Genomic DNA, 14,941 nt, shown 5'->3' with positions numbered 1-14,941 from the left:
TATAATATTTTAAAGTTATCACTAAATGTATTCAAAAAGCATGAAATTAAGACTTGCAGGTTATTTGAACTTTCATTTTCATAGTCAGTTAAGAGAAAAGGTTTCTGCAGCAGTGATAGAACAGACAGCTCAAACCATGTTGTAGTGGTAAAATGGTGAACTCACATGATCAGGGTCCAGCACAACCAAGTTTCTCTCTTCTCCATCACACACATCCAAATTCATATCTGAAAACAGAGAGCTCCGTATCTTGCTTTCATCATGTCCATTATTGGCTTTATGAACCATGTCTTCTGTGGCATCTTGTTTATCAACTACCCCATCAGGTGTATTGTTGAAAGTATCATGTCGATCATCTGCTTCATCATTTGCATTGTATTCAGCACCACATTCTTCGATTGTTTCTTCACTTTCATGGTTTATAGCATCATCTCCAACATCTTCTTTCAAAATTCCAACTTCAGCTCCTCCTTGTTGTTCGGCTGGGTTATTTTCTCCTTCAGTTGTTTCAACTTTATGTAACAGTACGGATTCTGTGAAAGCAGTTAACATTGGCAAATGCTTTAAAATCATTCGCAATCAGTAAATGAGATCACACTTTAAATGTTTTAATAAGCTAAAAGGCATTATGTTAGTCTCCTTCAAAACAGGTATTATTGGGGATATTTCAATGTCTAACCAAACAAATTTAACGTTGCTTGAAGATGGCTCAAACAGAATAACGAAAAAGAACGGCATGGAGCACGCACACACACACACACACACACACACACACACACACACACACACACACACACACACACACACACACACACACACGCACACACACACACACATGTGCTAAAGAAGACTGCATTCAATGATCCAGTGCCTCATGTTGTAGATATAGAATAAAGTAGATCAAAGAAATAATAATCGAAATTAAACTAGATGTCCATGCAGGCACAAACTGATTACATTTGCCACTCCCATCCCTTGGAAACGAGCGTTAATTACACTCTACTTTTGAGTTTAATTATCTTGCCTATTTCCAAGGGATTGGAGTTTGATCGACTTTCACCTCCAGCAACCTTAATATGAAATGCTTCAAATATCAGTGATTTTTTTTAAGACAATGTCAAGGCTCGTTTAAGAGCTAACACACATAACAATAACAAGGGGAGCAGGCGACAGGAGGGATGGAAGAGGGAAGCAGAAAACAGTGGGGAATAGACACATGAGGAGATCTGTGGAAGGGAACGGGATGGGGTGGGGTACACGGGGTAAACAAGATGTATACAACAGGAACTTTAAGGAAAGAAAGCAGGGAATTTGAAGTCGGTGGGTTTGGGGTGGATTCATGTGGGTAGAAAAGATCGTGGTTTTGGATGGGGGGAAGATAAGAGATGTTGGTGAACAGCTGTTTTGAAGACCTGGAGGGAAGAGTGGGATTGAAGATTGTGTGGGAGTTTGTTCCAAAGGTGGGGAAAAAGAAGAATTAAAGAATGAAGGTGAGCAGTGATTCTCGACTTTGGTCGTTTTACCAGAAGAGGGTTGCTGGCGGACCTTAAGTGCCCTGCGGAAATATGGGCGAGACAAATAATAAACAGAGCAGGGGGAGGCGAGGCCGGAGAAGACACGGTCGAAGACAGAGAGACCACTGACCTGCCTGTGGTGAGAGAGTGAGAGGCCAAAAGACAGCCTCATCGCGGGAGATACGAATGATCATAAATGCCTTGGTTTCCACAGCGTGAAGCCGACAAAGGTGAGAGACGGGAGCACCAGCCCAGACGGGAGAGCAGTACTCCATCAGGCTATGGATGAAAGCTTTGCATGTGGTCAGGAACTCAGGTGTGCCAAGGAAGGACTTTGTACGCTGGAGGATACCTACTCAGTGACTGGCTTTGGATGCTCGCTTGGAGATGTAGCATTCTCAGGAAAGATCATGGCAGGTAGTGAGGCCCAAAAGTTTGAATGAAAGGACTTCTTCAAGAGGATTGCTGAGAAAGTAGATGGGGTGGTGGGGGGGGAGGTTCCAGATGGTCCTTTCAGAGAGACAGAGTTAGAGTGTGAGATTTGTCAGGATTGAAAGACATGTTCCATGTGTTGAACCAGTTTGTGATTTTATCCAGATCTGCAGAGATTGAAGAGGCTGCTGCTTTCCAATCTGAGGGATGACAAATGGTACGGCAGAGGGTGGAGTCATCAGGAAAAAGATAAAGATGATTTTCCAGAGAGAAATCATTGATGAAAACAAGAAAAAGAACAGGGCCCATAACACTGCCTGTAGGAACTCCAGCCTGGACAGGAAGAGGGGATGAGAGAACTCCATTTAGGGCCACACGTTGGCTACGACAGGAGAGGAAGTCTGCGAGTCATGAGTGGAGATGGCCTTGGATACAAAAGGTAAAGAGTTTGGTGAGCATGGCAGGGTTCCAGACTGTATCGAAAGCACACGATATGTCTTGGGAGATGGCTCTGATCTCATGTCTGGCATTGAGGACCCCCATCCGTTGTTGGCAATGCAGGAGCAGCAAGTCCAAGGTGGAGTGACCTTGGCTGAATCCAAATTGATGATTGGAAATCAGGCCATTGGAGAAGAGGCAGGATTTAATGTCAGAAGCGATGATGGATTCCATAACATTGCTGATGATTGGGAGCAGGCTGGTTCGTCTACAGTTGAAAGGATCTGTTTTTGCACTTTTTTATGCAGAGCGTTAATGTTTACTGATTTCCAAGCAGATAGCAGAAGACCTTGAGCAAATTAGAGGGTGAGTAGAACAGAAAGAGGGTGAGCAAGAGCAGCAAAGCAAGTTTTTAGGACATGTGGGCTGATACCGTCTGGACCGGTTGCAGACTCTGAGTCGAGGTTTGACAGAAAGCTCTCCATTTTGTCAGAATTAAAGGACACAGAGTCCAGAGACAACTGGGTGTGACTAGGTGAGGTGGGTACAGAAAGCGATGGGCTTTGGACACAAGATTTAGATGCAAACACAGAGTTTAGGCATTCAGGCTTTTCACATGCGGTGTCAGCAGTGCGGCCATTTGAGGTAAGGAAGGGGATGGAGGAGGAACATACACCAGAAACAGATTTGATGAGATGCCTCCAGGATTTGGAGGAGGGAGAGTTCAGACAGAAGGAGGGACCATCACCTTGCTTACTTAAAGTAAATAGTTATATTGGCTGAGTTATAAGACTTGTTATTTCTTTAAATTATCAGATTTCACTCCAGATTGACACTTATTTCTTCCACAATATCCGATCCTCAAAGCTGGAATCATATTTCAATAACATCCTTTCATTCTCCTGTGAGAGTAGATCATGGAATATTGCATCATATAATGCATGAAATCGCTCCAAGCTCCTAATATGAAAACTATAGCACTTACAAAAGCGATGTATACAGCGATTTGTAGCTATTATGAACAGGGATTGGATAATATGAGGAGAAAAGTGAAAAAAAATTATCGTTAAGAAATCGTTGCAGCCTGTTCCAAGTCAGGGCATGGTTGAGCAGGCCAAAAAACATTGCGGCTTCAGACCCCAGTGAAGTTACCCAGGAAACGCCTTTAGACCCCAGACAGTGAGGTGGCCGAGGATTGCCTGATGAAGGATATAATTAAATAAGGCCATTAATTATCTTCAAAAGGGGTGTTTTAATTAACCCAAACACCCAATTTTCACTCTTGCACTTCCTCAGAGTTTTCTTCATACGCATGCAAAGTTTCAGGCAGCTCGGTTTAATAGTTTTGGAGTTATGTAGGAGGTACACACACTCACACACACACACACACACACACACACACACACACACACACACACACACACACACACACACACACACACACACACACACACACACACACACATTGCCTTTTATTAGTATAGATGATTAAGGTTCATGGGTGGGGAATTATGCATATCCGCAGGCTGATCAGGCTCTCAGGGAGAGCATGGAATGTGGAGCTCACCATTGCCTCACCCCTCTTTACTCCAGCAGGCCAATGGAGATGGGAATCCATTAGAGGAGGGTCAGCTCTGGTCAGCTATGGGAGAGGAAGAGCCCTGGAAACCATGGAAGGCCGCAGAAGGCCATTGGGTGAGCCCCACCCAGCCCCACCAGCAATATCACAGTGAAGGAGCTATTGCAGTGCTGGAGGAGAGGGACAAAATGGGTAGGGAACCCAGGATTTCTCTCCAGTTGGGACTTTGTTTTGCCCTGCAGAAACCACACTGTCATACCTCCACCACCTTATTTTATAATCTCCTGGCTGCTCCGTTAGTTGAACATCATCCGGTTAAAGATAAATGTAATGGCCTTACAGGGATTGAAATGTTTTGAAGTGTAGTGTGCTGAAATGAGTTTCTATGAATGCTCCACTCAGTAACATGCTCCTTCTCTGTGCTCTTCTTCTTCCTCTTCTTCTTCTTCTTCTTCTGCTTCTTCTTCTTCTTCTTGCATATAGCAGCTTGGCTGCTGGGTAGCTATCATTTCGTTGGGGCGCGACTATGCTGCTGATGCTGTGCCCCTCTACCAGTATACTGGTACTCATTTCGCCGACCTCGGAAGGATTACAGGCTGTCAACCTCACCTGGTATTAATTCAGTAGCCAGCAGGGCTCAAACTCAGGACCCTAAGATCCCAAGCTAGCCACCCTAACCACTAAGCCAACACCAGGCTTACCTTTTTCTGCTCTGAATGGCATAGATCTTAAACAATTGGTTAGAGTAGATTGGAAATTGGGATATTGGTTCAGCTGACTATCTGTAGCAGAAGACATCCACTGGGGTTTTTCTTTGACAACATCAAATTGTCTAATAACATAATCATTGTGTTTTTGGTGCCATCTCCCTTCCCCACCATAGGAGCATGAAATATCTCAAAGGGTGGGAGATTTAAATTATTGAAAGTTTGTTTGTTTTCTGTCAATATGGGAACTACATGGGAAATGATGCAATGAAGTGAGCACAAGAGTGATAAGATTAAATAGGCAAGATGGTTTGAGCTGACCTTGCCTTCTATAGCCTCCTCAGATTTAATGAGTAAGATCGTTAGTGTGTGTGTTTAAGCATTAAGGTTGGACCTATAGGTGACCTTGGCATGAGCCTCAGTAGCAGGGGAGGGGCTGTGTTACATTAATGGACGGAGGGAGGGTTGGGGGAGGGTTATAGATCGAAATAAGGCTTTAGCACCATTCCATTCATGGTAAGATTTTGAAAATTTTCTCTATTAAGAGCAATGCATAGAATGAAGTCCTTCATGCCACCGCTGGGGAGTCAGTTCTGTCCAAATTTAATGGTTAGAGAAGGTAAGCACATCTTGTCTGATGTTCCCACTCGTCGAGACCCAGATAAGTTCCAGACCGACTGTAGGTTGTCAGCATTCAAGAAGCCTCGTGAGTCTGTCTGAGGAGGCCTCAGGAAAGTGGCGTATGATTGGATGCATCCATATAAAAACAGTGGCCGTGGCCATCACCTACAGTGCTGCTCCCCCACTCCTCTCAATAGACGAGGAAGTTGAGCAGGGCCGAGGAGCGCTTAAAAAGGCATGACCAGCCTTTGTTCATTGTCACTCTCTATGGATGCTCTTTCTGGTTGCTTTGGACCAACTGGCATGGACTCTCTAGCTGCTCAAGTGCTCTCTGCCTTGGACCGCACTGCCTTGATCATCTCTCGGATAGAACACTCTACTCGCCCTCCTTGCTGTGCCTTGCCGGCGGTGGAGGAAGGGGACCTCGAGATGCACACGAGTGGCTCTCTGTGTCACCCCCCTTGGGGCTTCATACATCCTGAAAACTTGGTCCAGTGCTGAGCGAATAGAAGCAGTGTGCATATTGCTACCTGGCTTTATATCGTACCATGCTGAAAATACATTTTGATTCAATGGGGTTTGCCTGTGGATGCAATCAAGTTAACTGTAATCGTGATAAAAAAAAACCGTATCGACATGCTCATAAAAGTACAGAGCATCCATCACTACACATGCGCTATCAAATTCGACCTTGAACCAGGCGTTTGTCAAACGACTGCTTCAGATTTGGTCCCTCCACACCCGAATGTGGTGATTAGCAGTTGTAGCAATAGGCCAAAAACACAAAACTATGTTGATTTGTCCATACTCTACAAGTGTCTTTTTAATTAATGTAAAGGTACATTTATTTCCTGATATCTTTGTCCAACACATAATACAATATCTGCTCAAGCTCCTCCATCAGCCTTAAGTTGCTATTTAAAGAAAACCCTACTATCCACTCATATTGGGATTCTGGAAACAACACTTCCCCAGCATTATGGGTTCAATAAAGCATATAAATCCATATCTTTCACAAAAACCAGCCTTCATACTTTTATCTTGCTTATGAATTCGTTTATCAGCATCCTCAGTGTTCTGCTTCGGTTTGGCTTGGTTGAGATTCATATTGTGACCACGAGTTTCCAGAACTCTTGATATTTGTAACCTGTAAAAACACAGTCGCCATAATATAGTTTAGTAACCAATGTCAGAATCATCTTCAACAGCATTATATTTCATCATCAAAAATCATACATGCTTATAATAGTCACTCAGATATAGTCAGTGAACAAAACATTAGGAACACCAGCTCTTTCCATGAAATAAACTGATCAGGTGAAAGCTGTGATCCCTTATTGATTGCACCTGTTAAATCCACTTCAATCAATGTAGATGAAGGGGAGACAGGTTAAAGAAGGATTTTTAAGCCTCGAGACGATTCACACATGGATTGTGTATGTGTGCCATTCAGAGGGTAAATGGGCAAGACAAAATATTTAAGTGCCTTTGAACAGGGTACGGTAGTAGGTGCCAGGCACACCGGTTGAGTAAGTCAAGAATTGAAACTGGGTTTTTCACACGCAACAGTTTCCTGTGTGTATCAAGAATGGTCCACCACCCAAAGGACATCTCGTCAACGGCAGGCCAGTGGTCGAAAACAGCTCACTGATGAAAGAGGCCAAAGGAGGGTGACACAAATTGTGCAGAGCAACAGATGGGTACAGTCAGTACAACATTGGTGATGAAAAACCCCCAAAAATAATGCACAACTCGTCGTACCTTGACACGAATGGGGTATAGCAGCCAACAACCGTACAGAGCTCCACTTCTTTCAGCAAAAAAACAAGAACCTTCGTTTGCAGTGGGCTAAGGAACAAAAACACTGAACACTGGAGGATTGGAAAAACTGCCTGGTCTGATGAATCCCAGTTCCAGCTGTTTCACACTGATTGGAGGACTACGGTATGGAGGAAATTACATGAGAACATGTATCCATCATACCGTGTGTCACCATTGCAAGCTGGTGGCAGTGGTGTGATGGTATAGGGTTTGTTTTCATGGCACGCATTGGGCCCCTTGATAAAAGTGGAGCAACATTTGAATGCCACAAGATATCTGAACATCATTGCCAATCAGGTGCATCCCTTCATGGTAGCAGTGTATCCAGCTGTGAATGGATTTCTTCAGAAGGATAATGCCCCATGCCACAAGGCTAGGATTGTTCAGGAATGGTTCCACAAACATTAATTCAGCTTACTGCAGTGGCCTGCCCACTCACCAGATCTCAATCCAATTGAGCATCTGTGGGATGAGATGGAACGAGCTATTCAGAATGGAGATCCACTACCAGCCAACTTGACACAACTGTGGGAAGCATTGGAGTCAACATAGGCCAACATCCCTGTGGAACACATTTGACACCTTGGAGAGTCCATGCCCTGACAAACTGAAGCTGTTCTAAGGACAAAGTGGGTGCAATTCAATATTAGGAAGGTGTTCCTAATGTTTGTACACTGAGTGTATAGTGTAACATTGGGATTTAAATGCTGAAGGCTGTTAAGTTGGTGGTACATGGCACTAAAATTTGGGAAAAGTGAAAAAAAATGAAGCGAGAGTAAAGGCATCCATGGTTCTAGGAATAGGAAACACCACTAATAAACATAATCTCAGATATTTAGACATCGTTATGATATTGCTATGCATTATACAGTATAATGGGGCTGGCAGGATAGCTAAGAGGTTTGCACACTCATATTTGATCTGTCTCACCTGGATTTTATTCTCGACATTGCTATAAATTGTCATCCTTGTGTTTCCCATGCAAAGCGATGCATCAATGTGTGTGCCGCCCATCGGAAGGATGTTAAACCACAGGATATCAAATTAATCTCTTCTGAAAGATGACTTACGGACCTTCATACCTCTTCTTTGAGTCACTCCTGCTCTTGTGCAACCTCTTACTTTATCCTTCTGTCATGAGTGACCAGCTGCTCTTCTGTGACAGCATCTACACCAAAGTCAGCCAATCAGAGATTCCACTGACCCCTTTCCAGGAGAATTTGCTCTTGTGTGGCTATATGGTACTCCAACTGCATTTCCGTGGACACTAACTGCACCGCCACAAGCTCTAACTCCATATTGGGGGGGGGGGCTCTAACTCCATCTCTGCAGGTACTAATTCGACCTCCATGGGCACTAACTCTGGCAACTTGCTGGTCATGTCCTCACATTGTTCCCTCACTTGGACGATTTCTTCATTATGTCGTTGTAAGATAGTATTCATCCAATTAATCTCCTTATTTCAGTATCATCTTTTAACTTTTTTCCAATTAGCTTTCTGGTCATCTCTGGTTGCTTTCATTTCATTTTTAATTTTTGTCAATTTCACCATTATGTCCTGGAACATCATTGCAATATCTGCTTGTGTCATGCCCAGCCAGCCTGAGGAGGAGGGGCTTCCCTGTGTGACACAAGTAGTGGGGGAAATGCCTCTGCTAAACTCCTCCCCACTGCCATCTTCCACACCAGCCTCTCCACTATTTTGACCATGCTACAAACTCAAAAAAAATATTTTAAATTAAAAAATGCCAGTCTGGCTCAAGAAACAAAATGTTTTTGTTTTGTTTTTCACCTGGAAGAATCTGGTTCAAATTTCACACTTGACACAAAATATCCCATGGACGGCAACCACCCAATAAGATAAACCGCAATCGAAGCTGTTGCTAACCATGTTGGAGTCAAAATTCCAAGGGTAATCAAATAATCACTGTCTTTCACGAACTGATGGCGAGTGGTGAACATCAGTCCCTGCTCTGGCATGATCAAAAACCACACCGGTTATTAATCAAGATTACTTTAATTTTAATCCTCCAGGCAACCCAAGTGAACCTGAACCACCAGCAGGGCAAAATGGTGGTGCATACAGTCTGTTAGAGATTTTTGTTTTTGTATACATAATTGAGGCTCATGGAAGAGGTAGTACTAGTACACTGAATGGATCAGGATGCAACAGGACAAAAGGAACAGTTGAGAGAAGGTGGAAACACCAACAGCAGAGTTGAAGACCATAATAGAGGCAGACTTGGACAGACAATGGGTGTGGGAAGGAATGAAGAGCAGGAGATGCATGGGGTGGACAAGAAGGACAAAGAAGGAAACCCTCAGGAGGGATAACTGGAAATTTGTAAAAGGAGGGTTTAGGGTGGGGTGAGGGGGGTTAACGAGGGTATAAAAGATGATGGTTTTGGATTGGGGACGATCTGAGAAGGTGGTGAACACCTGTATTGAAGACCTGGAGAGGAGACCGAGATTCAAGAGAATGTGGAAGTTAGTTCCACGGGTATGAAAAAAGTGGAACAAATGAGTAGAGGTGAGCAGTGATTCTGGGTTTTGTGAGTTTCACCAGAAAGGGGTATATGGTAGACCTTGTGTGCCCTGCAGAAACCAGTAGTGGAAAGAGCAGATGGTGCAAGGCCAGAAAGGAGGCGGTAGAAGACAGACACCACTGACCTGTCTGCGATGGTGAAGTGATAGGCCCTCGACTCAGCTTCATTGCAGGAGATTTCAATAATCCTAAAGGCCTTGCTTTCCATGGTGTCTAGCTGAGCAAGATGTGAGGCAGGGGAGCCAGCCTAGATGGGAGAGTAGTACTCCATCAAGCTGCAGATGAAAGCCTTGTAAGTGGATAGGAATTCAGGTGTGCCAAGGAAGGACTTTGTATGACAGAGGACGCCCAGTCGGCAGCTGGCTTTGGAGGCCAACTTTGAAATGTGGTTTGCCCAAGAAAGATCATGGCTGATAGTGACACCCAGGAGTTTGAATGACTGAATATCCTCAAGAGGATTGTTTAGAAAGGAGATAGTGGTGTTTACTCGATAGTCCTGTCAGAGAGAGATCGTGAAAGTTTGAGAGAGATCGTGAGAGTGTCCTTTCAGAGAGAGATAGTGAGAGCTTCTTCACACATGGCACATAAAAAAATCCCAGACACAAAGACAGAGTGAAATTATACAGGAAAAACTACCCTGGATATGGGCCCACACACACAACACCAAGTGGAAAGGTTTGGAAATGTAACATCAGCCTTGAAAAGAAAAAACATCTTTGCTTGGTTTTTGTGTGTGCATGCCATGGCATCTGCATGTATTACCTCATATGTCAGGTTTAGGTAATAATTGGCAGCTGAGAAGAGGTTATTGTGTTGTAAAGTTTGTTGGTGGGGAAGTTGTGCGTGTCCACAGGTGGTGCAATTAATCTCTCATGGAATGAGAGAAATATGGAGCTCATCCCATGCCTTGCCTCTCTTTGCTCCATCAGTGGCTGGAAAGGGAATATGCTGGGCGGACGGTCAGGTTCGGTTGGCCAGGAAGCACGAAGGCCCTTGTTCATCGACCATGTGTTGGCCATTGAAGGCAATTCTGGTGACCCCTTCAGCAAGGACACAGCAAAAAAACTGTTTTGGTTTTGGGAGGCAGGATGACTGGGCGGGCTCCCGATTTCCTTTCATTTGGGGACATTGTTGTTTCCTTCTGTGCATCACACACTGTCGCACCCCATCACCTCAAATTAGGATCTCTGTTGCCTAGTTAGTGACCACAAGGACTGCCATGGCCATGCAGAGATAAATCACACTGTAATGCAAGAAGTGTATGCACACCTGAACTGCTGAATGGAATGAGTTGAAAACTGGTAGTTGTATGAGGGATGTGCACAGGAAGGTTGCAGGCATTTTAAAAATTTCATATTTCTTGGGGTTCAGGGTGGGGGAAGGATGCCAATTCTCTCCATGATGTACATATACTATATATGGCATAGCGCCGCTCCCAGTGGAAGGGGGTATTATAAGTCATACTATATCAGCCAATTCGCTAATTACCCTGCTCGCACGTAGCAAAATGCATGGTTAAACAATTGGTTCATTTTGTCTCTGCCTGTGTGTCTGTCTGTCTGTCTGTCCACAAACATCAGTTTCTGATTAAGGGACAACTTCTTTTCATTGAATGTTATTATTTTGAACACAAATCGGAACATGAATTGGAAAACAAACCTGTAGCTTAGCAATACCTTGGCTCTGAATATGTCCCGATTGCACATGCACAGAGAGGAGTGAGATAATTTTTTTAGTCTGCCTGCAGTCTGTTACTGCTGTCTGACAGTCAAACAAAATTGAAAATCATTCCAAACAGGAAACTTACTGTTTTAAGTGACATCTTGGTTTTTAGTGATAAACGACACAAACAACAGGCGTGAATAACTAATGCAATGTGTTAAATAAGGTCAGGTCAGGTCAGGTCAGGTATGGGAGCATGCGCCAGAGCAGCGCGTCGCTGTATCCACTTTCCGCCAGTACTCCAGGGGCCTCCGTCTGGCCATCCCCCAGGCAGATGCCTGGCCCATCCCCATCTCCTTGAGATGCTGATCAACGTGCTGCAACCACGAGGCACGTGGTCGGCCTATTGGCCTCCTCCACTCACGAGGCTCCCTCGCTGAGAGAATCTGGTGAGCAGGATCAGCGTCAGAAAACGAGCCACATGTCCATACAGCTGCAGCTGATGCTCAGGGACTATGCAGGTAACAAATCTCATTTGAGTCTCTCTCAGCAACCGCTCGTTGGACACAAAGTCTGACCAGCGATAGCCAAGGATTCTCCGAAGAGACCTGGTACCAAAGGAATTAAGTCTCCATCTCAGATCCTTGGTCAGAGTCCAAGTCTCGCATCCATAGAGCAAGACTGGAAGCACCAAGGACCTGAAGACTCGAACTTTCGTCCTCCTGCACAGGTACCGGCAGCGCCACACCCCATTATCCAGTGAATCCATGACTCCCCAGGTCCGACCCAGACGTCTATTGACCTCTGACTCACAGCCAGCAGAGACATGAATATCACTGCCAAGGTAAGTGAATCTCTCCACGACCTCAACTTCCTCACCACAAACAGGCACAGACAGGACAGCAGCATCCAAGATGTCATTGAAAGGCCTGGATCTTAGTTTTGACCCAGGAAACCCATAATCCAGCGGTTCCGGCTCCTCATTCAGCACCTCGAAGCTGGTGTGTAAAGAAGGTGGTGTAAAAGAAGCTGCATCAATGGTGGTAAACTTCTGAATTCTTTTTTCTACAACCTTTGAAATCTCTATTTTATTTTAATTGAATTATATACTTCAACACTGTCGAACAAAATTTCCTTGTTGGCACTTTAAAAAAACAACTTTCATTGAGCAGTACTTGGACAAAATATTTGGACATTTTACATAATCTTGACCAATCAACTTTGCTGCTTGCAGACCCCACCCATGTCCTTTTTTTATCAAGACTGTGTGGGGTAAGGTCTAATGTGAACTCTCTAGTTCTCGTATTATTTTGAACCAGACTGTGTCGTAATGGACAGAGCATCTGCTCTGAGTTTGGGGGGATCAGTGCTTTGAATCCTGGCAAAGTCATAGCAAAGACTAAAAATAGGACCACTGGACCTGCAGCTTATCTGGGCCCTGGCCGAATGCTGCCACCCAAATTTGAAAGCATTCTAACGGGTGGGTCTGGAGAGGATGATATTTGAAGGAATTTATGCGGTTTTCCCAAAAATTGATGGTGAGTCATTTTGACACACTTCCAGTCACATGATGGGCACAACCTCCACAATTTAACATCAGGACCCTGTCCTAATGTTGAGATCCAAATTTGGCAGCATTCTGACTGATAGGTCTGGAGAAGAAGATTTTTGAAGGAATTTACGCGGTTTTCCCAAAAATTGACTCTCGGCTATTTTGACACACTTCCGGTTATGTGATCATCATGACTTCTGCAATTTAACATCCCAACCCTGGCCGAATGTTGTAACCCATATTTGTAGCATTCTGACTGGTGCGTCTGGAGAAGAAGATTTTTGAAGGAATTTGCACGACCACCATTTTGACACACTTCCGGTCATGTGATCAGCATGACCTCCACAATTTTACATCCCTACCCTCGCCGAATGTTGTAACCGAAATTTGTAGCATTCTGACTGGTTGGTCTGGAGAAGAAGATTTTTGAAGAAATTTGCTAAGTTGGCCATTTTGACCTACTTAAAGTCACATAACCGAAACGAGCTTTGCAATCCCCATTACCAGTCAGGAATGGAACGTTGCTGCCACATTTCAGCCTGATTGGCCCAGCGGCTTGGCCGAAGTCGAAATAGGAGATGGACAGCCGAACAGACAGACAGATGGCTAGACGGTGCACAATGACAATATTTTATCTGGAATCCCAATTCCAGATAAGCTAAAAATGGTATGTGCTGCTTTGTTGCTTGACACTCAGCACAGCCGCACTTAAAAGGATATAGCATGGACAAACAATGTGGGAAGGCAATAGCAAACTACACAGTGTAACATTTGCCAAGAAACTGCTTCAGCAGTAACAATGCTACTGTAAATAGTATGGTCCATCAAAATCAAAAATTGTTTTGATGAAAACCAGACATATTTGTGTGGGAATTATCACATCTGTAATTTAGAGATTACGATTGCTGTTAAAGCCATCATTGAGGTAGACCTGCATGTTTTGAGCCACTTTTCTCGCCCCATTTCAGAATCACTAGCAGAGTACCCACCCTATGGGTGATCTTGTTTCAAGCATGCAGCACGTTCTTCTGACGCACACCTTTACTTAAGCAGTTAATAGGCAAAAAAAAAAACCCATGAAGTTATGTACATGAAGCAAAAACATACCTCCTGCTTACAATTCAAAACACCTCACTACACTGGAAAACGTGGGGACAGGAATACTGCACTGTAAATGGCGGAGCCTTGTAATACCTTCCCTCACCTGGAGGTGGCGCTACACAATACACATTTACAAGAGAATTTGCATCCCTCCCCCTCCCGCCAAAACCACCAGCAAACATAAATACACCCCGACGCATTAATTGGGATCATGCTGATCCTATGTCGCAAGTCTGGATGGAATCAGCCCACAACTGTAGGAGGAGGAGTAGTGCGGCAAACAAACAAATACACAAACACCGGTCCGTGAATTATAGTGAGGATAAGGGAAGAAAGTTGGAAGTCATTGTTAATTTAACATTCCATCTTAGTTTACTTTTAACATTGATCTAAACCAGGGGTCTCCAACCTGTGGCCCACGGGCCACATGCGGCCCCTTAGACGGATTTATATGGCTCGCGGTGCCATATTAAGTTTACATTACAATGCGGCCCACGATACTGCCAATTTGTCAGGGTCAATGATCAAAGCGTTCTGTAATTTTTATTATGATTTTGATTCATATTAGACACATATGTTTTTAACACGATTATTCATTTATCATATTCGTTGGCAAGAAAAATATATTCAGCACTAATGTTTGTTTAAATTTCCGCATATTAATTATATATTTTTTTCGGAATTTAGCGTCCTTTTTTTGGGTGTGGCCCTCCGCCCCTCACCACTTTGGTTTTTTGGCCCTCCGCCCAAAAAGGTTGGAGATCCCTGTTCTAAACAAACAGGAACAGGAACAATGCAGGTATGATAGGCCAAATGCCCTTCTCATGCACCAAATTTCCCTGTGTATATTTATGTAGTGTTGTTAAGAACAGGAAGAAATGAGAGGGGAGTACGGAGAGTTGGGGGTGAGAGAGTGCATGGAGTTAGAAGAGAGAGAGAGAGAGATTGAGACGTTGGGAAAGGGGGGGG

The 14,941-nt window shown here is 44.1% G+C and overlaps 1 protein-coding gene across 3 annotated transcripts in view; it reads right to left on the bottom strand.

The window, feature by feature from the left end:
- The window catches only part of CCDC40 (coiled-coil domain 40 molecular ruler complex subunit), a 191,596-nt gene that overhangs the window by 90,981 nt on the left and 85,674 nt on the right, over nucleotides 1-14,941 (bottom strand). For all 3 annotated transcript variants that reach the window (XR_015059209.1, XM_085885112.1, XM_085885111.1), the window contains 2 exons: nucleotides 6,326-6,438; nucleotides 166-533 (listed from right to left, as the gene is read on the bottom strand). Coding sequence is in view for 2 of the 3 variants with exons in the window: in XM_085885112.1 (XP_085741238.1) it covers nucleotides 166-533; nucleotides 6,326-6,398 (441 nt within the window). In the remaining variant the exon portion in view is untranslated. The remainder of the gene's footprint in view (nucleotides 1-165; nucleotides 534-6,325; nucleotides 6,439-14,941) is intronic.

The sequence above is a fragment of the Eptatretus burgeri genome, chromosome 6, assembly GCF_056783735.1.
Source record: "Eptatretus burgeri isolate ZD-2024b chromosome 6, Ebu_testis_v1, whole genome shotgun sequence".
NCBI lineage: Eukaryota > Metazoa > Chordata > Myxini > Myxiniformes > Myxinidae > Eptatretus > Eptatretus burgeri.
The sequence above is the reverse complement of the archived record's forward strand: the minus strand, read 5'-3'. Positions and strand labels throughout refer to the sequence as shown.